We start from the raw sequence: 24,400 nt of genomic DNA, 5'->3' as shown, positions 1-24,400 counted from the left end.
CATTCAGTTTCTAGTATTGGCATTCAAGCCTATTCCTTTCTGTTCCAACAGATTAATTAGAATTAAAGGATTTTATCAGAAATGAATGAAATACAGAAAGTATGAAATAAAAGAAACACATATAACAATGTGTCATCTGGGGAGAATTTGTTAATTATTTTGTTATCACAAGAAATCTATCAGTTGTCTTGAGATAATGTGTTAATTAACTTGTAATTTTATGATAAGATGTTTGAAAGTGATTAGCCATTATGCCCGCACTTAATTTCCAAACCCCACTTGCTTACTCCTGCTAAAAGTCTTCATCTAAACTTAGGAAATCACCCTGTAACTGTAATTAGATCTGTTTAAAACAGGCTCTCATTTAGAATCAGTATGTGCAAAAAGGTAAAAACCCTGTTGGAGTCAAGGGAGATTAAATCAATATCAGCAATCTTGATACCTTAAGCCATATTCTTGTTCTGATTTTTACAAAAACATGCAAGGGTCAGAGTTTGATAACTACACCTACACTCTTGGTTTTGATATTTTAGTCTGTTAGGAATATTCTGATAAATCTAGAGCAGAGCAAATCAACACAGAGCTACAATCATGTTGATGCAACAAACGGCAATCAATCATAAGGTTACTCCTAAAGTAGTTGTCAGATAAAGAGAGATTAAAGTGTCATTTGCAGGTTGCCTTATTTACAATGTACAACCAGTGTCAAATGCCCAAAAAAAGTATGCTGTCTCAATTGTAAATAAAAACAGGAGCAATAAAATGAAAATAAAAGCAGGATTAGTTAATCCTGAAAAACATTTCCTTTCCTTTTCGACTGGCACCTCCTTGAATTTTTTAGACAGGCCATCTTTCCTGACCTCCTGAAAATCAAATTGTAGTACCTTTGGTGAGCTCCTCAATGGTCACATCTTCCAAAACAGGTTTAACATTTTATGTTTCAATTGTTAAACAATATAGCACTTTGATCAGTATGAATGAAAACATCATTTGCACTGTAACCACTGCAGTAAATTGATTTAACATTTTTATTGAACTTTCTGTTCACTTATTATTTACTCCAAAAAGTTTGGTCCAAGTATTCTCAATATAATGTATTAAAGTCACATAGTCATTCCTACGTCCTATATTCTTCTGCAGGGAAGGTCAGATCCAGACGCTTTTAACAGTGTATTTGTATTCATCACAACTCGATTCACACCAAACAAGCAAACCACGGGCACCCAGCAACGCAGTGTCATCTCTCTGCAGATACTCTGCACGTGGCCCCAGCCTTTTACCCCCACACGAACATTCAACTGTGTGCATATCGTTGTGATATTTGTATTCTGAACAGGATCTGTCCAGCTTGATGAGATTTTCCTGCAAATATGAGCTGTTTTTCAGGTTTCAGGCATGTCAGTTGTGATTTTCTTCATACTTGTGGTTTGTTGTTTAAATCTGAAGCATAAATAAATTATCAAATGCAACTGAGACAAAAAGGGATGAGTGGAAGTGTCGTTTACTTGCAGTCATGGCCTTCAAGGAGCACAACAATTGTGGACAGCGCTAAATAAACAGCAAGACTGAGGGAGGCGGAGGCATGGAAGAAGACAGATGGAGGGGTGGAGGAAGGAGGTAAGAAGAGAGGAAAGGGAGGCTGAGAGCTTTGGCTTAGGAGGGAGATGTGTGTTCAATGTGTGCAGATTTCAAACTGTAGGTGCAAGGACAGCATCCCCTTCATAGCAGCAAACACACAGATGCCCAATCAGTCTATAAAAGCGCAAATTATTTCAACACCACCTGTAATTCATGTCCTGTAAGTGCAACTTGTTAACAGTTTAATCATCAGTAACTTTAAATTATTACTAAGAAACAGAAAAAGGAAAACATACATTTAACTTTTTTTTCTTTTTTTACATGTCCACAGAAATGTGAGGAAAATTTCAAATAGATTAGAATTTTATTTGGCTTTTGTCAACAAAAGAACAAAATTTCAGTAAAAAATATTAATCTCCCTTATTTTAAGTGCTTCAGGCTCACAGAAAAAAAACACCAAATCAATTAAATTATTCAGTAGTAAAGACACAAAAAGTCACTGTTTTCTGCATGTAATATAATGATTTAAACACATGATAAACAGGAGAAAGTATCTATTTCCAGTACTTCCTGTAAAAAGTTCATTTTCAATCCCATGTTCATCAGTGTCCAAGTGTTAATTATGAAAGGAAGTATTCCATGATTTACCAGTTGTGGGAAACCAACCTTTTCCGCTGAACATTCAGCCCGATTTCATGCTTCTCCTGTTTTGGTTTCTCCTGGTTTTCTCTGCCTCAAACTGTTCCACCTAAGGACATCATTTTTTTCTGCATTTAGATAATATCCAGGATAAGTGTTTCTTCCAGCAAGACTTATCTAAGGCATTATAGTCTTCTATTAGGTACTCAAGGACACCAGCTGGTGAGAGGATACAGGATGCAGTGGACAGTCTTAAACCTGTAGTAAAAAGCAGAGTAATGAGTTAAAACTTAAGAGATCTCTAGACCTCTTTCTCCTCATCACTGAGCCACTCAAGAGATATAATGTCTCCAGTCAGTCCCAGGTCTGCTCCTAGGACTTCTCCAGGTAGGATTCTAATATATACTATAATTAGGTAAATACAATCTCAGATGAACAAAAATAATTGACTGATTACACCATGCCAATACTTACTTCACAAATATCAAGCCAATATACAGAGGTACAGCCCGTGATTCAACAGCATGTAGAACCACCTTTAGCAGCAATACCGAAGTAATAATTTTCTGTAGGACACTATCAGTCTCACATCGTCGAGGAGGAATTTGGGTCAACTCTTCTTTACAGCATTGCTTCATTCACACACTGAGTTTTGCAGGCATTTTCTTTATGCACAGCTCTCTTTAAGGGCCCATCACAGCATTTCAATCAGGTTCAGATCTGGACTTTGACTGGTCCTTTGCAACAATTTGATTTATTTTTCAACCATTCAGTCTGTTGAAGATTTGCTGCTGTGCTTTGGATCAATGCCCTGTTGTATGACCCAATTTGGGCCAAGATTTAGCTGTCCCATGGATGGTCTCATGTATGATTCAAGTATACCTTAGTACACAGCAGAGCTTTTGGTCAACTCTGTGATGTATTTGATCACCAGCACCTGCTACTTACCCTCTGATTTCTATGGAAGCAGTAGGGCTGTTTTTCACACTGTTTCTGCTTTTTTAGATGAATATTTGCAAAATAATGTCACAGTGTAATATTTCATGTGTTTTTTATCCAGTTTTGTACCTGGTAAGGTCCAGATTATTCTATTCTGTCCTGATACATAAAACTTTACAACTGAAAAAAAAAGTACTTTATTTTTCACACAACTAAGATGAAAATAATTTGATAATTTACTTAAAGAAACATATTTCACCTTTAAGAGTTAGAGTAATTAGTTTTTTGCCACTTATGACATCAACTTTTATTTAGAATGTCTTATTTGAATTCTCTGTATTTAAATATTTACATCTTGTCATCATTTTGTACATGTAGATAAACACATGATTTGCTCCCTTAAAATTCCACTGATACTGAACAAAAACCCCACTGTGGAGGATTTTTCATGTATCAGCACATGGAGGCTGGGAGAGATTGTCTCTCATCATAATGATTATATTTTTGCAAGGAGGTCACAAGATGAACTAGAGCAACTGGGTGTCACGTTTTCAATTCTGGTCACGGAAGGAGTAAAACTGAGAGCTGGGAATTAAAATTCTCATAAACAAACATCTGATCTCAGGAGAGAAAAATACCCAAAATCCACAGATAAATCACTTGTAAAATATTAAATATTTTGGTCAAAATCTGATTTCTTTCACCTGATTAACAATTTCTTTAAGTAAAATCCAGTGCTTCAGGTGAAGAAGAGCCATTCAACTTTTAAGTCTAACAGAAAAGACACAAACATGAAACAGAGATGGAAGAGCGCAGCAAAACAGCAGTAGTGACTCTCATTATGAGCTGAAGTGCATTAGGGTTACAAAAAGATGTCAAATTAATGAAAAGATTGAATATTTTGGAATTTTGCCAAACTTATAGACTCTTACTGCTGCTGCTTTTGTGGGCTATTGAGGATAGCAGATAGTTAGTAGAAGCATTTAAAGAACTCAACTCCTTCTGTATAAGATTGAAAATGAGAAGATACTAGTCCTCTTTTCAAAAGATCCATTGTGTTGCTTTAAACTCTCAGAGAATGAGGGATAAAAGATATGCTTGTTAGGCCAACCTTAAGGCTGAGCTTCCAATTTGACTTATAGCTTATTTATTTGTATAAATGTGTAAAAAATGCAATCTTTTGTAAAATTATTTATACTACTATATAGAAGTTACAGGAAGTTGAACAGCAAATCTAAAAATGCATGCTTTTTCTGCTGCTGTGTGCATCCACATTAGACAGCTGCTACCAGAAGCTGTAGAAACTAAACAGGCCAATTTCAGAAAGATTGCATTGCTCATATCTGCTCATTTACAAATTAAAGAAAGAAAAAGACAAACCTGGAGGGGTCCTCCTCCTTAGAGAAGCTTCCTTTTACTTCAATGCTGTTCATCTTGTTCTCAAATACCCCATAGCTCAGTGTCACCTGCAGAGAATAAACACAATAAGAGGCAGGGAAACTGAATATATTTTTTTGTTTATGTACGTGTGTAATAATACCTGCTGTGGTATGCTCCTTTGGCTTATGAGTAGCAGGTTTTCTAGGTGTGAATGGAACAATGGACAGTGGACCATGGAGATGCCCAGTCTCTTCTCCACAATGAAGCCCACCGTACAGTCGTCAGGGAGACGGATCTTGGCTGATGTCCGCTCAAACTGGGAGCCTCTGAAACTCACACAACACACATTCACTTGTTTGTTTTTGTATTCCTTAAAATCCTCACAATATTGCACGGTTCTTTCATTGTCAAAGACAAATGATCACAAAGTATGACTTTTAATGTATATTTTACTGAGATGAAAAGTCTGTAAAAAACAAAAAGTTTTGAAAAGTCCCAACTTTTTCCTCTATAGGATCATTATTGGTGAATTTGCATGTCATAACCTATTAGCCATTAAACGAATGAATCTCCATGCTGACCTTTTCAAAAGTCTACTATAAATTTTGGATCTGATTCCCTAACATGTAGCCCTGGGAAGCCATTAGCTCTTGGAAAGCACAAAAAAAAATGGCCTTGGAGAGGACTGAAATTTGCATTAAACTAGTGTATGAACACTGTCAGCATTTAGTCAGCTTTATTTCTTAAACAAGGTCTGCTGAATAAAGCTCCTGAAAAAAAAAACATTTGCCCTTATTTGTAGAGTATTCTAGTGTTTGCCAGAAAGTAAAAATTATATTAAGAAATAGAGGAAAAACTATTTAATTAGATTCAGAATTGCAAAGCTTTTGATCTTTTTGGAACTCAAATCTTAGTCTTATCTGTATCACTGGCCAACCAGTAAGTAAGTTAAAAAGTATATTATAAAATGTTCAGTGTGATGGATTACCTGCTAAATTTCAAGCAAGTTTTGAGGGAATTTCCAGTGTCAGAGCTAAGAAAGATCTAGCTGCCTGGGGGATATGAACTCAGTCTAAAAACTGTGCACTTAATTAAGTGAAAAACTTTGAAATCTACACCAAGCAAAAGCTGTTTGAAGCAAATGGCAAAAATCTGCAAAATATTGATTGTATTGTATTCAATAATAGCAAATAAGCTCTGTCTTTAACACTCACGCTGACATTTGAGTCACGCTGATGTCAAAATACACTTAAATACATAGGGATTTAAATTTGTGTTACCTTGCCCATGGAGACATCTTTTCCGCCAGCCTTTGACTCAGACAGAAACCTGCTCCTCCTGTAGCGAACCAGAACTGTACTTTTTTCTGACAACAGACACACACACACACACAATCATCAGTTATTTCAATACATGCAAATACAAAGAAAGATAGAAAGTAGGAACACTAAACACTGTCTCAACACGAATAGAGTACAGATGCTAAGGTTCAGAGGCTCTGACAAAAACTCACACACATACAAAACTTCTAATATAACATCATCCACCAGTGCCGTGGTTGTTAGTACCAGCAATTTAGTGTCAGGAGGTACAACTCGGACTCTGAAATGTCAATCAAACACCGATGAACAAAATGTCCACTTGAAGGCTTAAGAGCTGCTCTTTCCACAAGTACTCTCTGCTGAAACCCTTTTATGTTCTTTTATTTTATTTTATAGTGAAACATAGTGAAACAAAGTTTTACAGTGTTGTGTTGACTTTCAAGTTGTCTGGTCTTCAATTAAAGCTCATTTTACATTTAAAGGGATTGATATTAACTCCTTACTCCTCCCACCATACAAACATAGCAGCCAACATAAAGGCGTACATACAGACATCGTCCTCATATGGGTTAGGGGAAATTAAAAACTACATCTGTAAACTCAGAAACATAAAGCTACTCAAACACTTGTCTAGGTGTTACTAATATGTAGAACACTGGTACTCACATGCATTCATAAATCTGAAGAAATGTAGAAAAGAAAAAAGGTGCCCCTGTCACTGACTCAACAATTTGTGTTCAGTGCTCAGTTCTTTCAAAACCAGCTTTTTATGAGCAATATGTCTCTCCTCTATTTCTGTCCCTTTTCTCAGGTAGATGATATGCCTTATTTTAGATCCCTCTGTATATCATACAAAAATAAATGCGGTGTTATGGTTGCATGTTCAATAAGTGAGTATGAATGATTTCATTGCCTGCCTTCTCCCTTACTGAATATTTCTTGTCTTGATTTTTCCAGTCATCATTTGTTCTAGAACACTTCCTTATTCTTTCTTTTATTAGACATTTTTCCCATTACTCAGCTAAAAACATGTTTAACTTTAAACGTTTGATAAGTTTCCTAAGTTCTATTTTGAGTAAACTATTGTTTTATGAGAGATGGCTGCATTCGGTTTTTATTTGCATTAAACGTCCAATGTAGCATCCTGTCTTCTTTGTAACTGGAGTTGTAGTTCATTTCCTTACCTTTTTCTATCATATGTAATCTGTAAATCCTCTACATTTCTAAATAAAATCACTTTCCTTCTTGTGGATCTTGTCTTCTTTTCGAATATTTTCCATCCTTTCTCTTGAAACTCACACCCTGTCCCTCCTTTCATGCATTCTTTACATTCCTTTGCTTTCTTGTTCCCTTTTCTCCTTTCATTCTTCTTGCTGCCTCACAATAGTGACAGGAAATTGAAAAAGACGGGCAGCGAGATGCAAGAAATGGAAAAGAGGAGACTGAGAGGAGCATGGCATTTGTTTTTATTTTCTCTTGAAGAAAATGGGAGCAGATGGAAGAGAGAAGGAAAACAGGAAGCGAAGACTAATAAGGATCTATTTTTCAATATCAATGGATGCAATCAGAGCAGAGAGTGACACAAGGGAGATGAAGAGAGTAATTTCAAGAAATGAACGGGAGAGATTGAAAAGTGCAGAGAGCTTACAGGAATCAGGCAGCACTTTAACGCAATAAAAGTCTTAATTCTGTGAACTCGGTGGCCTATGCACACACATCACAGGCATGCACCAGTATGAGCCATTCAGGAAACTCTTTTGTCTGTATGTGTGATTAAACAAGACACTGATCTCTCATAAACACTCCTTAGGTGAGCAAAAGCCACACATTTTGTGTAGCTTCACTCACCCATTAATCCACTAACTTATGGTAATTGTAGTCACCTTTTTCAACATTCAGCACCAATGAAAGAGAAAAATGGTGCAAAATGTGGATTTTATGGATTTTAGATGATGGTGGTCAGCCTGGCTAAGCTACAGTTTGGCAGAAAACCAACACCAGCAAACCTTAGCTTTGTTTTACTGCTCTTTAGTGTCCCTGGCAGAGAAAAAAGAGGGGAAAGAAGGACCATAGGCGTAGAGTAAGGGGTAGACAAGAGAGGAGGAAAGTAAATAAACAAGGAAGGCAACTTAATCATCCTTTGGAGTTTTGACCAACATTCCTATTTGTCATGGTGATCTTCACTTAAACCTGCAACGAAGAACTTTTTTCCCCCCTTTGGTAGCGAGAGTGTTTACACAAAAAGTGTTGGATTGTGCTTTAGACTGTCATCGCGATCAATCAATGACAGACTTTTCTTATCTCAGGCACCAGAAACGTTTCGAGTATGCTTCCAAGGTTTTTCTGAGTAGGCTAATGATGACCATCAGAAATACATTGTGCCACAAACAGTTTTCTGTATAGCAAATAATACTTACCTTTCTATTAATATCTATTCTGTTCTCACTAAGATGTGGAAAATGCTGCCAGTATGGTGACTCTTGCCTAATAAGCAGCATTACTCTAATTTCTCTGTTTGGTTAATCAGTGCACCTTGTGATGGACTGGCGACCTGTACAGGGTGTACCCAGTCTCTCACCCAACGACAGCTGGGACAGGCCCCAGTCCCCCCGCAACCCTGAATTGGATTAAGTGGGTATAGAAAATGGATGGATGGATGGATGGATGGATGGATGGATGGATGGATGGATGGATGGATGGATGGATGGATGGATGGATGGATGGATGGATAATCAGTGCATTCTGATAAAAGTTATTCCAGTCTAGTAATCTATGATATCTCACCTATCCCATAAGCACAGTGCCAGAAACAATATGTTTCTAATATGTTTTTCTATATGCATATTTTACTTTTATTTAATTAATTATTTAATGTATTTTCAAAAAGGCATCCTTTGTCAAGGCCACAAGACAACTGATTGTTGTGGCTTATGGTGAAAAGCTCCCAAAATTCTGTATTGTATTTATTTGGACCACTGTCCTTGTCTCAATATACATGCAAGGGAGGGTAATCAACAGACTGACTGAAATATGTCCAATGCCGAAACATAGAGGACTTTGTGAGAAAATGTTGAAGATGCTCTGCATCCTCTAAATTCTTTCTGTTGGAGGTTATCGACCATATAGCCAAATTCATGGCAGTGACATTGTCTGTAAATCCCTTGACAGGTTATTTTTGTCAACAATAAAACAAATAAACAGGATTTTAACAGAGCAGAATGGCAGTCTGGAAATGGTTTAGGCCACCATAAGTTGACATGTAGTCACGTGCTGATTGTTTTAGAAATGTAAGAGTATTTGAAATTCTGCAGTCATTTCAAGCTGAACTTGATCTTACATCAAATGCATTATAATTGAGGACTTTTCAAGCACTTTGAATTGCCTTGTGAACTATTTGTGCTCTACAAATAAACTTGCCTTGCCTTGCCTTCAAGGGTCACTGGATTAAATTCTGAAAACCTTCCAATTTGTTACTGATACTGTTACTATTTGTGGTGAGGGCCAAAAATGGGAAAGTGCAACCATCCTCTCTACAACATAGAAAAAAAGACTTTGTTTTGGTTTGAGTTTGTTAATGTGCACAAACATTTACAGAAAAAATTTAATAATATTCTGAATAGCCAAAATTGCAAATTACTGAGCGACTATGTATAAGTGGAATCAAGGAAGGAAAGACAAAAAATGTAAAAAGAAAGCAAAGAATCTGGCGGAGGAGCAAGAAAAAATAAATCTGTTGAACCACAATAAAGACAATATTGTACTTTGTGGGGTCTCTCTGCAATAAAGTATTATCAGGATATATAAATGAACTTCAACCATTGTCTACTAAAACCAGAGCTTCTTTTTTTCATCTTGTTACATAGTTCAGTTTTTGAATATCCAGTAAAGTTGTTTTTGTACTGTTACTGTATTGTTTTTGATGAAATGAGAGTAAAAAATCAGGAGGTGTGTTCATTTGTGTATTCAATGTCTGGAACTCAAAACTCAGAGAAGCTTCAGAGCTGAAACGGAATCTTCCAGAAACCAAAAAAGCTAAGGAGTGAGTAAATAAATCAAACCGTTGTGTTTCCTTCCAGCAGTTCATGAGCAGTGATGGGTTTGTCCAGACTCGGTTTTCCCACATAGACGTCGGCATCCTGGGGGAAGGCAGAGAGCAGCGAAAGGAGGGCTTTGGGGTTCACATAGTTGTCATCGTCTACATGACAAAACCATCTGAGAAGTAGGAAAAAAATGCACTTTGATTTAGTTCTGGTGTCTGTCTTAATAGCCGGTTGTTTTTCTTATTTCCATCCCAGTCCTCTTTTTTATGTCTGCCACCAACAAGATTGGAGATTTAAACACCAATTTTCCTCTTAGTTGGTTCCATTCTTGCAATAGCACCCAAAGGCTTGACTTAACCAAGTCATGAATCAAGCAGGTGTTGAGACTTTTTAAAGTAACCTTTACTGTTGTTTTCACATCTGTTTCACAACTAAATCACTGACACTTTATTTCTACAGAAAGATCATCCACAGATTCCTAAAATGTATTAGGAAGGTAGTTTTCTGAATTTGAGTTTTTGTCTTAATCATAAAGACAGATAAGCACTGAATAGAGACCTGGGACCATCTGAAAGCCAGTCTGCACCATGCACATTCATATTAAGGTACTGTAATTATGGACTCTCAGACCCATATTCTTGCAGACTTAATGATATATTCAGTTTCAGCAGACATAGATTCAACAAGCACAAAGCAAGAACTCACATCCACATGAAAAGTGTCCTTGTCTTCAAACCTGATTCACCACATGGTTAGGCCAATGATTATGTTTTTGTTCCACATTCTTTGTGGCTGCTTAACACTGTGTCCAGGAATACAAACTTCAGAGAACTCTCACAGTGCCCTGACCTGAAGAGTGCAGACCATTTCGATCACAGGCGGAGCCGCTCCTGACAGTTGTGAGAAGAATCAGAAGTTCTCAGTCCTTGATACAGACAAACATGTGCCTTCATCCAGAGCATGGTTCATTTCTCATGAAGGGGAATTTCACTTGCTCAGATACTTCGTTCTCATCCAGTCCAGACTGTTTCAATCATTTCTGTCACTTCTGATACTTTCTGTAGTTAGCAGGCTCATTTAAAAGGGGAGAAAGTAATCTTAGATTAAATATTTAAATCTTTTTCAAAGTTGAAATTCAATATTAAATTTCACCTAAATCTTTTTTCCCCTCATCTTCTGTATGAGAGCTCCAACTAAATTGTTCAGCATTATGAACCAGAAAATGTATTTCTGTACCTTATAACACAAGAAAAAACAGGGGAGAAAAGCAGCACCTTTAGGCAAACCTCATGTCATGTCAGTACATTTTAAGATTTTAAAGTGTAGTAACAGTTACACTTTTGCTTAACTTTTTTTTCTTTTTAGGTTGAGGCACAACAATTGCTTGCTTTAGTTAAGGCATCAAAGCTAGAAAAAAAAATCTGAAAAAACATGTTAGCCACATGTTAGATGGCAAACCTCTCTCTTCTGCAACAAGCCTCTGTTCCAATTTATTGGCTACCATGGCAACAAGTCCTCTGATAGAGACACCACCAGCAGGCATCATTTATCTATAGTCTCATGGCATCAATTTAAGAGAACAGACCTCTATAAAGTCTTGTCAAATGCACATTTATAAGACTGCATGCTGACAAATTATACTAAAGAGATCCTAATGTCTTTCTCACATATTGATTTAAGTACCTGTTAAGCCTGTATTTAAATAGATTTGTAAAACCATATGAGGAAAGCGCTATTTAACCATAACCAGAGCAACACCTTTTCTACACACTGCATACATAAAGGAACTTGGTTTCATCACCTAAAGTAGAAAACTTGTTTCATGTGGGAATTCCTGGAGGTTGCAACACATAGTTGTCTTAAGATGCCGTCAAGTGTGGATATTTTAGATCTAAGTGAACACTGAATTTAGACTATATAATCACAAAGCTGCTCCCAGTTTAAAGCCTTTTAGGTCCGGATTTCCGCTTGTGCTTGCGTCATGATTTTCGCTGCTTTACTCTCAGTTATCATGCTGTTTGACTTTTTTCTGCCATATTAATAACTGGACATGATGTTAGGGCCTCATTCCAAAGAGACGTCGAACTGCAGCAGCAAAGTCCAAATTACAAATCTACTGGTTCCAAACTTGTTTCCTCTGCCAACCTAACGGCTCCCCAGCAATGCAAATGACTTCCTTCCAAACCAAACAGTCTAAATACCCTGTTCCATGGGACTTCAGTGGAGTTGGATACGTTTCTTAGTTGGCCTTGGAACCAAACTAAACACACTTCATCATTTTCTCTGCCATCTTTATAACAAGACAGTTGCCAGTGCCTTAGTCACACTACTCAACACAAGCTGTTGAGTTTCAAAGTATTTTTCCACAAAGAAAAAATATTTAACCCATTTCCAGTATATTTCATGGCAGCCACAAGCAGTAAGCATGCTAAATATATGCAATATAAAGTACTAGCCTATAATTCAACTGAGAGTCATTTTTAGTTCGGAGCAGATCACACCTTCCTAGGGTATCTACAAGGTGCTGTGGACAGCTGTTGGGGTCAACGGTGCAGTGAGAAACAACAACAAAAAAACCATGTTAGCCTCCGTGGTTCAACTACAGTTTAATCACAGGATTAGCTAATGAACCAGCCCATGGGTCATTTTCAGTCTGGCCTGGTAGATCCTCAAACGAAAACAAAACAACCCAAAACTCATTCAAAACAGCCTTTTTTTTTTCACAAATCTTTGAGTAAAAACTTCAGTCAAAATTGTTGTTTCACTCAATTACAGCTAAGAGTACTGTTGACTTGTTGTTTAGACTTAAGATTATTTACTTCTTCGATATCTTTCCACTCAAACTATGGCCTTATGTCCCCATGGTGATCATTAAAGCTTGTAATCTTAATCTTATTCCAATCTTTAAATCCAGTGCAAGGACGATAGATGAATTGTTGTCTGTCTCACCTCTTGTTTGAGGCCATAAATCCATCGTACTCAGCAGACATCTTGCAAGACAGAGCTTGCTGACTGTGATCTGAGTGACAGCCAGTTACTGCCATGTTATAACCTGCACACAGAGAGAGAGAGAGAGAGAGAGAGAGAGAGAGAGAGAGAGAGAGAGAGAGAGAGAGAAAGAGAGAGAGAGAGAGAGAGAGAGAGAGAGAGAGAGAGAGAGAGAAAGGGAGACAGGGGAGTTTTACATACAAAACGTATTCCAACACAGTTACTGATTAGAAGGATAAAGCCATTTTCTATGATCCTATATCTTTCTAATTTTCTGTTCTGCTTGAGTAACATTGAGTCTATGAAGCAGAGTAACAAATGTAGACAAGGAATGGAGGAGAGATGAAAGACAGCCAAAAAATGGTTGCAGGGAAAGAAAAGGGAAGAAAAAAGAGAGATAGGAGAAGAGAAAATTGAGAGTAAAATTTTTACATTAAAGCGCAATCATTTAAGAGTGATATTCAGTGGAAAAATAAGGAGTGGGGAGCAATAAGAATATATATGGGCACCAAGATATGACCCAAATGTGATAGCTGAGTTCCAAATCTATGCATATCAATATTTTGCAACAACAGCTTCCACAAGCTCTTGAATCCTGTCTGCAGGGACGTGCTCCCATTTACCCATAGTCAGCCTCAGATGTAGGATGATAAGGTCTGCCATGTACTTAGTGTTTAAATTGACCATTCATTAGCTGCCACATCAACTGGTGAAACAGAGAAGAAATGAGAAGCAGGCGGGAAATGAGAAGCCTGCTTGAAGCATTAAAGTGGATGTCAAGCGGGAAATCTGCTGCTGCATCACTGCAAGCAGAATATGCAATGCTAAATAACAAAGCTGTATAAGCAGTATGTATAGGGGAGGGGGGGGGGGGGGGGGTACTGCGCAGAAAATTACTATGAGCCTGCCTTTGTGCACTGTGACAGTCATGTTGTTGTGTTAATTTGGGCTAAGAGGACTTCAGACAACCAAGACAATATGTTCGATGTGTGAGATTTGTCTGAATAATCTTTGTCATACATCATACAGATCTCTGTATATATCTGAATTTCTGACTTTGTGTGCGAATTAGATATGCTTACCTTGTGAACTTAAGTCCTCATCCTCTATGTCTGTGAAAATGAATGTCTATACACACACGGACACACACAAACAGAAAAAAATCAAAGAGGAAAAAAATTTGTTTAGGCTTGTAAATAAACACATCAAATACAAATCATATACTCACTGCATTGATATAATTTCAGATGGAACAGATTCAGTGTGGCAATAACAAGGTTCTCCACTGACAGCTTATACAATATGTAACATGTACACAACACATATCTACAGTCAGCAGCAATCAATGGAGGACTACATGGCTGAGCCAAAGTAGTCTCTGCCAGATAATAAATCTAAATCCCACACACTCACTCTTTTCTGTGTGTCCCTGCCATCACAGCTGTCTCTGCAGCCATTCAAGCAGGAAGACAGACAGACAGACAGTTAAACAGATCGATCTGTAGTGGAATACTGACACCTGGTGGTACAACAAAGCAAAGCTCATTTTGTGTACGTGTGTGTCCTCAAAACAAACCATTTAATGTCAATTAATAATCGGAATTTGCATCTACAGTCGTGAAAAAAAAATTATGCCATCATTCAGCTCTACAGTTTTATATATCAGAACATTCTTAAATGAAAACGCCAGGTATTGAAATCTTCAGATGAAGAACAGATCTATCAACCTATTATTATCTACCATTCTCTTTGTATGTCAGAGTCTGATGCCACAGCTTAATTAATGAGGACTCAAACAAAATAAAAACATAATTAAACATCACTATCAATTAAAACATAATCATACATTGTTGTGTTTCATATTGTTTGGCTTTTTTCCCACAAATGTCCTCGCTAAAGATTTCTTTGAAATTAATTGAATATTTGAAAAGCTTTTACACTCTTCCTTGGTATTCTGAACCAAGAAAAGCCAGGCAATACTTCATTTGGAACATACTAATCTGTATGGTCTACGGGTAACAGAGACTGAATTGGTTGGCACCAATGATTTGAATAAACATTTCTATCTCCATACCCCTCAGGTTGAACCATGCTTCGTGCTTGACTTTCTATTACAACAAGGCCCCAGAGTGGGACAAATCAACCATTAGATGAAATAAACACCAACTAATTGTTTTGTTCAAGGGAACTGATCAAGGGTTTTGGCAGGAATACAAGATAATAAAAAGTTTAGCTCTTTTGTATCTTTTCATCCATCTTGAACTTCCTCTGTTGACATTAACTGTTGATCCTCCCACCTATATCAGCCATATCTGAGCAGGTGTGTCTTTCTTTTTTTTCATGACAGGGTTAGGATGGAGATTTGAGGGGTAGCAAAAATTAGTATTGAACACTTTTAACAGAATCACAGAACAGTGAAAAGACACAGGGTGGGAATATTACATATAATACATCTTTTGGTTTAATCTCTTTTGACCAATTAGCTGTGTCTATTTCTATAAACAGCCTCTGGGTAAGTCCGAGTCTGTGTGTAAAGGTATCAATGTGATATGTGCAGTGAGTAGCTTCCCAGACTGTCTGACATCAAAACTTGCTGATAACTGTAATCCCAGGATTATATGATGTGATTATAGAAATACAAAGTAATGAAGACCTTCTAAAAGCAAGGGAGAGATGTATTAAAATAATGATGTAATGATTTATCCCAGCATTTGGGTGATAAACAAATGCCCACTTTCATAAACTTTAAACGGTTTAAAACACCAGAAAAAGGGCCTGTTTAGTTACTGGCCAGTAGAGGACGACAGAGCTATCATATCATCCAGATGTATGAGTTTGTTCGTCTTTAAGTCAGATTTAAGGTAAGAATTAAGGGGATACAGGATGCATGATGTCAGTGGGTCCAACAAGCATGCAAGTACATACATTCAGTATCTCCGTATGTTGTCATAAACTCACACCATGGGGTGAAAAAACTGCCTTTACATGCTTAGTCATTGATTTGGCTAATATTTGACTCTGTGATTGCATTATGTAATCTGGATAATAACTGTAACTAATCCTTTTACGTTATAATCCAGTTATCACTAATGTTTAGTTTTCACTGCTTTGCTAGCACTTATTTGACATTAAAACACTGTGCTCATTTTAAGCGTATTGTAGAAATAGAGTAGCTTTACATGTTCCTCTTTATAAAATAGATCTTTCTCTGTCTTGTTTTGTGCAAATGTATATAAATATTCAACTATTTTGAGATGACTGTGCAAGCCTTTATGTACTTAAAGTAAATGCACACCACATGAAACCACTACTATAGTAACATTTTCTCCTGAGTTAAAGAAAAGCTACATCTATTCTTAAGTAACCTATACTGTTTTATTGTACCGCTCAAGTTCATCCAGCAGTGATCTTAATTCTCCCTCTTGCACTCAGCAACTTAAAACATTCTCCGGATCTTTAATTTGGTCTTTTTAATAAAGATAGAGTTCTTCCCTTCCTCCAGAGGGAGGAGGAGTAATGAGATACCTGGATCAGTCCTCCTGATCACAATTCACCACTACGACCACCACCAACTACGCTGCGAAATCCCCTTGAGGAAAAGCTGCCATCACGATAAGTTTCCTCTACTCTGTTCATAAGTCAAACTAAATCACACGCACTGAAATCAGTCAGCCTGGGCAGAGGGCCGAAAATTATAAAGTGCAGACTCACAGCCTGTAAACAGAGTTATGGAGGAAGTTTCACCGAGGTCGGTCAATAATGCATCAATCTCATGTTTCTTTACACTTTTAAAGGACCATTAAGTAAGATTTGTACAACGCTGCAACAGAAAATGACTGCAATGTATCTCTGTAAGGATTCTGATCAATATCTTGTTGATCCCTCAGCTGAGTATCAGGCTTTCATACATGATATTTAGGTCTTCACTGAGTTCCACTGAGACATGTTGAGGTGTCCCAAGGGAGCTATGCTGAGAGCACAAAGAGAATAATAGTAGAACTTTTAACTTTAACCTTCTGATTAATAAGGTTGATTCATGTATTGAATGTATCAGCCATCCATCACAACATGTTACCTACAGTTAAAATCAAAATGTAAAATTCTTTTGTGACTTTTTGTTACTTCCTGGTTGAATTCAGGCAATGGCATAACTCAGTTAGGGCTAGAAAAAGATCATGATAAGGGCCAAAAGACATTCTTTTTACACTATAACCATTGTGTGCATTGATTCCATTTCTACACTTCACGTGCAGCTGTTTTCACAACCAGTTGGTCTGTTATTCCTCAAACATAATTACAACTTGTTCAAACTTGAATGAAAAAAATGCCACTTGGGGATGTATTTGGGCTTAACTCAAGATTAAGATTAAGATCAGATTTATTGTCATGCATACACACAAAATTTGTCCTCCACTCATGGAGACAGATGCCATACACTGGAGCGGTGGGCAGCCATTCACAGCGCCCGTGGAGAATGGGAGTACGGTGCCTTGCTCAAGGGAACCTCGGCCATGACAAGGAGGTGGACTGACACCCCTTCAGTTGTCAGTTTCACCAATCAAGAACTTGTTGATTACTTTACTTTTGAAGCCAATGTCCTCACAAAAATAAAATTAACTGAATTAAATCTAAATTAATCTAATTGGGAGCACTTTATTAATCCCAAAAAAAGTAAATACTTTGCAGCATAAGGAATCAATAATAGTTATTATCTCATACTCATTAGTCATTTGTTTTCATATTAAAACAGCCATTGTGTATTACTTTTGCTGCAGGCAGGAATGAGCTCTTGTGATGCTCTTTGTTACAGCAGAGCTAAGGAGGCCACTTTTCCTTTCTGGAAGAAACATCGTTTTGTTCCATGTAAAGCGATGGAAATGGAGCTGGCTCAGAAGAACTTATCAAACTCTCTGTGCAAAAAAAAAGTCAAACTGAAGTGTTCCAAGTTATTACACTTCTTTTTTTACAACTGAAAAAGAAATGCAGAAATGATGTGTGACATCAATTTTGTGCAAGAAAAAAGCAACAACTGGAGCCCCGAGTGTTTGACATTTGTTTGTCTTGTTGCTATGGTCTACTGCTTGATACCTGCCCTTTTTTTAGTATCACATTTAAATCATATACTTCAAGGAAACTAAAATTTCATGTACCCTACTTTAAATCAAATATAACATTTGGATGTTAATGGGAATTGGTGCATTCTGTTTTTTCACAGTATACCAACTTTTTAGGAAATTGGGTTGTAATCTTAAACAAGTGTAATAATATCGCCATACTGGTCTGGAGGCATTTTGGTTCAGACCCAATGCCTCCAGAAGTCAGAATCTACTGGTCAAAATTCATGTTGACATCCAGGATCATGAACAATGAGTTCTAGTGATGCTAAAGACTTTAACCCCGTCACCAAAATTCAATTTGTTCAATTCCTTTCTACAAAATACGAAAATCTAACTTTTGCTTTGTGTTTAATGTATTGCATAGTAACATATGGAACTAAAACAATATGTATGGTAAATATATACATGTTCAAGATCATTGTATCATACTAGGACTGCTTTAAAAAAAATTAAAAAACCCTCTTAGTATGTTGCCATTAGTTTTATCTTGTTGGGGAATATATGTAGATGTATATGTACTGTCAAGGGCAGCACAAACTATGCTGTTCAGGGACAGTTTGTGTCACTATGATCCTTTTTCAAGCCCTAAGCTCACAGCAACTACAGTACATGGTGGCAGCAAGTGCCAAATCTGCTGGAAAGTCTCTGTGTGTGTGTGTATGTGTGTGTACTGATGTAAGTATGAGGTTCATTCTGTTCTAGAGTCTGCCTCTCCACTTCCTGTTCTATGACCAGCTTCCTTTTCAGTATTGTTAACGGAGTCACTACACAGAGGTTGCTTCCTCTCAGCCAAGACAACCTGCCTACACAACTTCCTGTGTCTCTGTGTGTTTTCTCCTGTTGCTGCATCTATGCTTGTGTGTTTGTGTGACTACATGTTTTTGTGTGAACATTCTCAGATACAAAAACTGTCCAAGGCATAAAGCTGAAAAAAATTAACAATCTTTTGTTTTGCACTTGCAGTGAGAAAGAGGAATACATTATCAGTAGGTACCTTCCTCTTTCAGTAAAAAAAAAACCTTTTCTTGCAATCCTTGTTCATTTGATAGGTTTTTCTGTTCTGTGAGGCAGAAAACAGGAAGTGAGATGATCTATGTCTTGTCATTAGTTTCATCTGGGGTTTTTTTGTTTTTTCTCTAAGTGATTTCCTGATCACAACATGGTATTAAATAAGGTTAGCTAAATTCTGAGAACATAATGACAGCGAAATGAGCGAAATGAGATCTACAGTTCATAGAATATTTGATCTACACAGATGTAAAAGATAGTTTAAAAAACAGCCAACTTGTGTCATTTCCCCTTAAGCATTCCGCTGTTTCTTTCTGAATAAGCCCTGTTCTGTGTCTGTATATCAGTACAGCCAACCTCATAAGTCAGTGATGATTTCAAGGCCAGCAACTCCAACTTAAAATTGCATGTATTGTTTCCAGGGATTAACTCATTTGATTTTTAGCCAGTCTGGACAAATCAAACTGCTGCAGATTAGAGATGTAGCACTATGAGACAAACAGATGTTCCTGGTAAAGTGTTTTGACATGCATAGATATAGCTGGAAAACCTCACAGAGCATCCAAGGAGAATGTAAGTGTGTGTGAAAGGGAGACAAAGAGAACAACCTGACGCACAGGGAAATGCTGTTTTGGACTTTGTTATTTATCAATTTGTGCCACAGCTGTCTGAAATTTTGCACTCAGTACTACAACCCTTAAAATCTCAGATGATGTGTAGCCAAACCTTTAAAACTGAATCCCAGATACCCCAAAGACATGGCTTTCCAACAGGTTTGTTACTCTCTCACTGAGCCTCAAAAGCTCACTGCAATACATGATCTCATCCTCACTACAGCCAACAAACCAAACCAAACTATTGCAAAGTCTTGGCGGTTGCATTTGCTACTTTGAAAACTTCCTCAATGTTTAGGACATTAGGCTGAACTGATAGAAAGACCCAAATAGAATATTTCCATCTTTAATATGTCGTAAGTTTTTATGTTTTATATATTCCTTCCAGTAGTTAATTGACTAACAGTTTCAAATTATCATTGGGCCCACAGCACGTGGCTTGAAGGGTCAGGTGGTTGATCTTTCCAGCATGAAATGTTGAGTTATGATGAGTTCATGAGCCCTGGTACGAACTAACTGCTAAAAAAAAACTCTATTCTGTCTGACTGTTTATTCAGTCAATTGTACATAAGAGCAGAAAGTACTTACTGTTAATTGAGACATATCAACATAATGCACCTTTATAAGTCAGTCTCTTTAAAACAAGACTGTAAGTTCAATGAAGTGACAAAATAGCTTCTCTTTTATCAAAGGTTTTCCTCCCAGATCATTGTGTTGTTCATAGAAATATCAACTATTTTAATGGTGCGATAATAGTGTGCTACTGATTGTGTTTCACGGGTTATTATTTTGTTGTTATTGTTGAATTCTGTGGATGTATGGCTGAAGTGAAATAATTTCCAACAAACACTTACATGCGCCTTGGCCCTGGAGATCCAAGTCTCTAAAAGAAGCGCAAGCCGCGTTTTGTGGAACCTCCCGGTGGTTTTGACTGCGATGTAAATGTCCTCCAGCTTCAGTTTGGGTTGAGTGACATGTGCACCCACAGAGACCGAGTGTCCTCTACTCTTGTCATTAAGTTGTGATTTGGTGCCGCTGCTCCTGTTGTAAACCCAACTCTGCGCGTCCTTGGCTGCGGAGGGAACCTGCTGGATGGAGCTGTGGAGCGCAGCAGTTGATGGATGGTGACCAGCGTTTAGTATGGGAAAGCTGTTCGTCCGTAGTTGAAAATCCACGTAGACAATTATGAAGAAGGTGAAAATCAAGGCAAGCAACCTACGGCGTACCCATCTTTTGTGCATGGTAGAGCAACGCGGTAATTAAATCCTCAGATGCATTAAAATTATGTCACGGGTTTCCTCTTTTGAAATCACCCAGAAGTTTTTGATGGGTTCAGTCTCGTTTTATAGCGGTTCCTTCATCACTTCTTCCTCGTTTCGTAGTTCCCTTATTAATAACTCACAATTCTCATGATAATCTTAGATATCAGAGAATTTCAGCTCATGGACTTGATCACTTTCTAGATTTTTGCCTCTTGTGGATACAGCAACAGGACATGGATTTCCAATCATTTCTACATTTTCAAAGCCACTAAAAATTATCTGACTTAAGCCGACGTGCTGCTTGTCACTTGTTTCAAGTTACGGGATACGTAAAGGATTTTCCTGTTCCACCTTCAAAGTAAAAACCCAATTTCGAAAACACTTCCGGTCGGATTATTTGTTTTAAAATGGTCAGCTCAACATGATTCAAATTATATGGGATGAATATTTAAAGTACATTGAAGGATGTGTGAATATACACTGACATCTTTAACTGCTGCACATTTTCGTGTTGAGATGATTTTATTTGCTTATCTCAGCACTGACAATGAGCCTCTTGCTCTGCTAGACACAGCAGCCTCTTCCTTCCTCTTCAGCTCTCAGTTATTGTTGCACAGCCCTCTACATGGCTTTCTCTAAAAAAAAAAATTTAAAAAAAAACGTCAAACTGTTTGCAAAACGGACAAGAACAAGTTTCTTTATTTGGGGCATCAACAAAGTATCTCTTAAAATTATCGAGTTAATAGGTCAGTGGAAGTGAAAGAAAAATGATGACTCATATGTTTAGAAGGTAATAGGCATCAACAAACAGTCCACATCATGTTTTAACAAGTTATGACTACTGACAGTTTCCTTCAATAGAAATCCAAAAGGAAATTGTTAGGTTTCAACCTACAATAGAATGACTTGAGGTCCGGGCTCTAGGGAGGATTCATCACTCAATAAGACCTGTTGCTACTGATTTTCAGTCCAGCTCTTGTGTCATTTGGCATACTTAACTTTTTCTCCCTGTTTCTCTTCCTTAATAATGGCTTTTTCACAGCCAGTTAATTCAGATTTTTGCAAGAATTCTCTTCCTGTTTCTTCAGGGCATGACTCTCAGATGTTATTTATGTGCTGCAAACAGTTTTATGAGCCTATTTATCTTATTCAAAGAAATATACCAAGTGAAAATGAGTGGAAAAGTAGTAATCATCTAAAATAAAACTCGAAGATATTCAGAAAACTTGGAGAACTATTTCTCAGGACCAGTATAATAGATTACAAGACAGTTTAGCTTCTTTAAAGCAAAATATAAAGAAAGACACCTGAGGATGATGTTGAAGTAGTGTTAAAAGAATTATCAAAATACAGATGTGACATTCATTGTGGAGCAATGTGCTTAGAATTTTTATTTATTTATTTATTTATTGGAGGGGGGGGGGGTAACAAGTCATAAACCAAAGCATTCAATTAACTGAAAGTCTGACCTAATAGTGGCTCCTTTATAAATAGTCAGTTTATAAAGTAATTAAGTTTGACCTTGGGGGGGGCATGAATGTCTGAAACAGATCTCATGGCAACTCATTCAGCTATGAAGGGATTTCATTCAAAGTCTCGGATGTCAGCTAGATGGTGGCACTTGTGGAAAATTCTGTAAATCATCATAGAAATTGGGCTAAATCCTCCAGAGGTCATGAGTGTGTGAACAAAATGTTGTGTCAATTCATCAATTAGATGTTTCAACTCATAAAAAGCTATAGGTTTCTCTAAGCTGTTACAAGTCCACTATTATTACAGTTCCCTGTGCGGCTGTCTCTGGAGACTGGCCAAAAAAAGAGAAAGAGCTTGATACAATTAATTCACCTCAGACCCTCATCGCAACCTTTGTTTATTTGTCCTTTCTCAGCGTTCTCACCTTACACAAATCCTTACACCCCCCCTCCTTTCTCTTTCTCTTCCTCTTCCACTGACCAGCTGCTTTCCTCCTCTCCACTACTTGCCAACCCAGCATAGACGAGCCCTCCCAGCCCCACCCCTCCGGGTCCCGTAGGTAAACCAGAGACGCCCGGGGCACACCCTGGCCAGGAAAGGCCCAGGATCGCCTTACGGCCTACCTGAAAAGTCCTTTTTCTAAAACAGCAAGCACATCACAGTCCCACTTTGAACAAAGGACCAGCAGAGTCAAGGGACCAGACCCCCTTTCAGGGCTTTGTCTGTCTGCCTGATTTAAGCTCCGAGTCAGATTGAGAGTTGGACTGTACTCAAGAACTGGGATTGGAGATACACAAGGGAGGAACTCATAAGATTGAGGGCTGCAAACTTTGAGAAACAATGTGCAAACTTAATGGAAATAAGTCTGTACAGCCTATTTAAGCATTATTTCAACAGCATATTTATAGCTGATTACCAGCTGCTGAAACAGCAGATCTGAGAGTGTTGACGTTCGTGTGAAATACTGTTAATTTCCTACAAATTATGAACGTTCAATTTGTTTTGCCTTACTTGCATGTGAATTGCAAGAAAAGCAAAGGTACATAGCTTACAGAGACAGGTACCTCTGTACGTTTGATGTTAGGTCCCACTGTCAGAATAAATAAAATAGACAAAGAAACTTATTGGTACAGGCAGAGCAAACTTGAATGTGTGTATGTGCTCAGGTACACAAAAATTCTCCTCTTAACTTTTAATCTCATGTTGAGGTTCAAATCAAAGCAGCATGATAGAATGACAAAGCACAACTGAGAAAACAGCAGACAAGACATATTTCAACTCCTTCAAGTTTACAAGATTGAATCATAAAAAAAATGATAATATCAAAACAACATACATTTTATGGGAATATCTGATTTAAAGCAGCTTAAAAGTGAGGAAAACGTCGGGGTGAAGTGGGGTGCAGCGTCTTACCCAATGATGTGAATTGGGACAACTTTCTGGTTGAAGGTTAAATGCTCCTAATCCTCAAAGTTGTCATGTCTTGTGCATGAAAGTGTTATGCCTACCCTTTAAATAAATAGTTTACTTGAGGCTTTGTATTCTTATTATGGGGTTTGATATGTATCACCCAAGGACACTTTAAAATTGGGAATGGGGATGCTGGGACCCAGGAACTGCTGACAAAACTGACCTCACACCCAGGGCCTCCTTTAGACTATTTACTATACAGGTACTTTAATTAGTTTTAATAAGTCACAACAGGTTCATTTGGTTGTCATAATGTGTATCAATCTCTTATTGACACCATGAAATATATTCTAAAGCAGGTTGGTGCTGCATAATCTCTTATGGTCCAATCATTGCAAACACACAACCTCAGCCAAATCCCAGTTCCTTCCCTCATCCTCACCCTTCAGTGTTCAGGGATATATAATTTGGCCTTTTTCTTTTAAGGATCAAGGAGTAGAACTCATCTAGTCTTCCAAATGGGGCATTAAGGGCCATTTAGAAGACTGCATGACCACTGCATGATTTCTAAAAGGAAAGGGGTACTTTAGCTCTGCAAAACAGTGGTATGCCCAAGGGGAGGATATGAGA

The 24,400-nt window shown here is 37.6% G+C and overlaps 1 protein-coding gene across 2 annotated transcripts; it reads right to left on the bottom strand.

The window, feature by feature from the left end:
• Window positions 1-789: 789 nt before the first annotated feature.
• On the bottom strand, window positions 790-21,204 carry mfng (MFNG O-fucosylpeptide 3-beta-N-acetylglucosaminyltransferase). Of its 2 annotated transcripts, none has more exons than XM_072384621.1 (8): window positions 20,480-21,204; window positions 13,969-14,014; window positions 12,848-12,950; window positions 9,917-10,070; window positions 5,817-5,902; window positions 4,697-4,868; window positions 4,537-4,622; window positions 790-2,475 (listed from the first exon to the last, which is right to left on the bottom strand). In XM_072384621.1, exons 1-8 carry the CDS (start codon window positions 20,864-20,866, stop codon window positions 2,424-2,426), a joined length of 1,086 nt encoding a protein of 361 aa, XP_072240722.1. In that variant the 5' UTR covers window positions 20,867-21,204; the 3' UTR covers window positions 790-2,423. The 2 variants fall into 2 exon arrangements, with proteins under 2 accessions (XP_072240722.1, XP_072240723.1); XM_072384622.1 differs by having other exon boundaries at window positions 792-2,475; window positions 4,697-4,862.
• Between the last annotated feature and the right edge of the window lie 3,196 nt (window positions 21,205-24,400).

Source organism: Leuresthes tenuis, unplaced genomic scaffold, assembly GCF_036924035.1.
Source record: "Leuresthes tenuis unplaced genomic scaffold, fLeuTen1.0.hap1 SCAF_4, whole genome shotgun sequence".
NCBI classification, from domain to species: domain Eukaryota; kingdom Metazoa; phylum Chordata; class Actinopteri; order Atheriniformes; family Atherinopsidae; genus Leuresthes; species Leuresthes tenuis.
The sequence above is the reverse complement of the archived record's forward strand: the minus strand, read 5'-3'. Positions and strand labels throughout refer to the sequence as shown.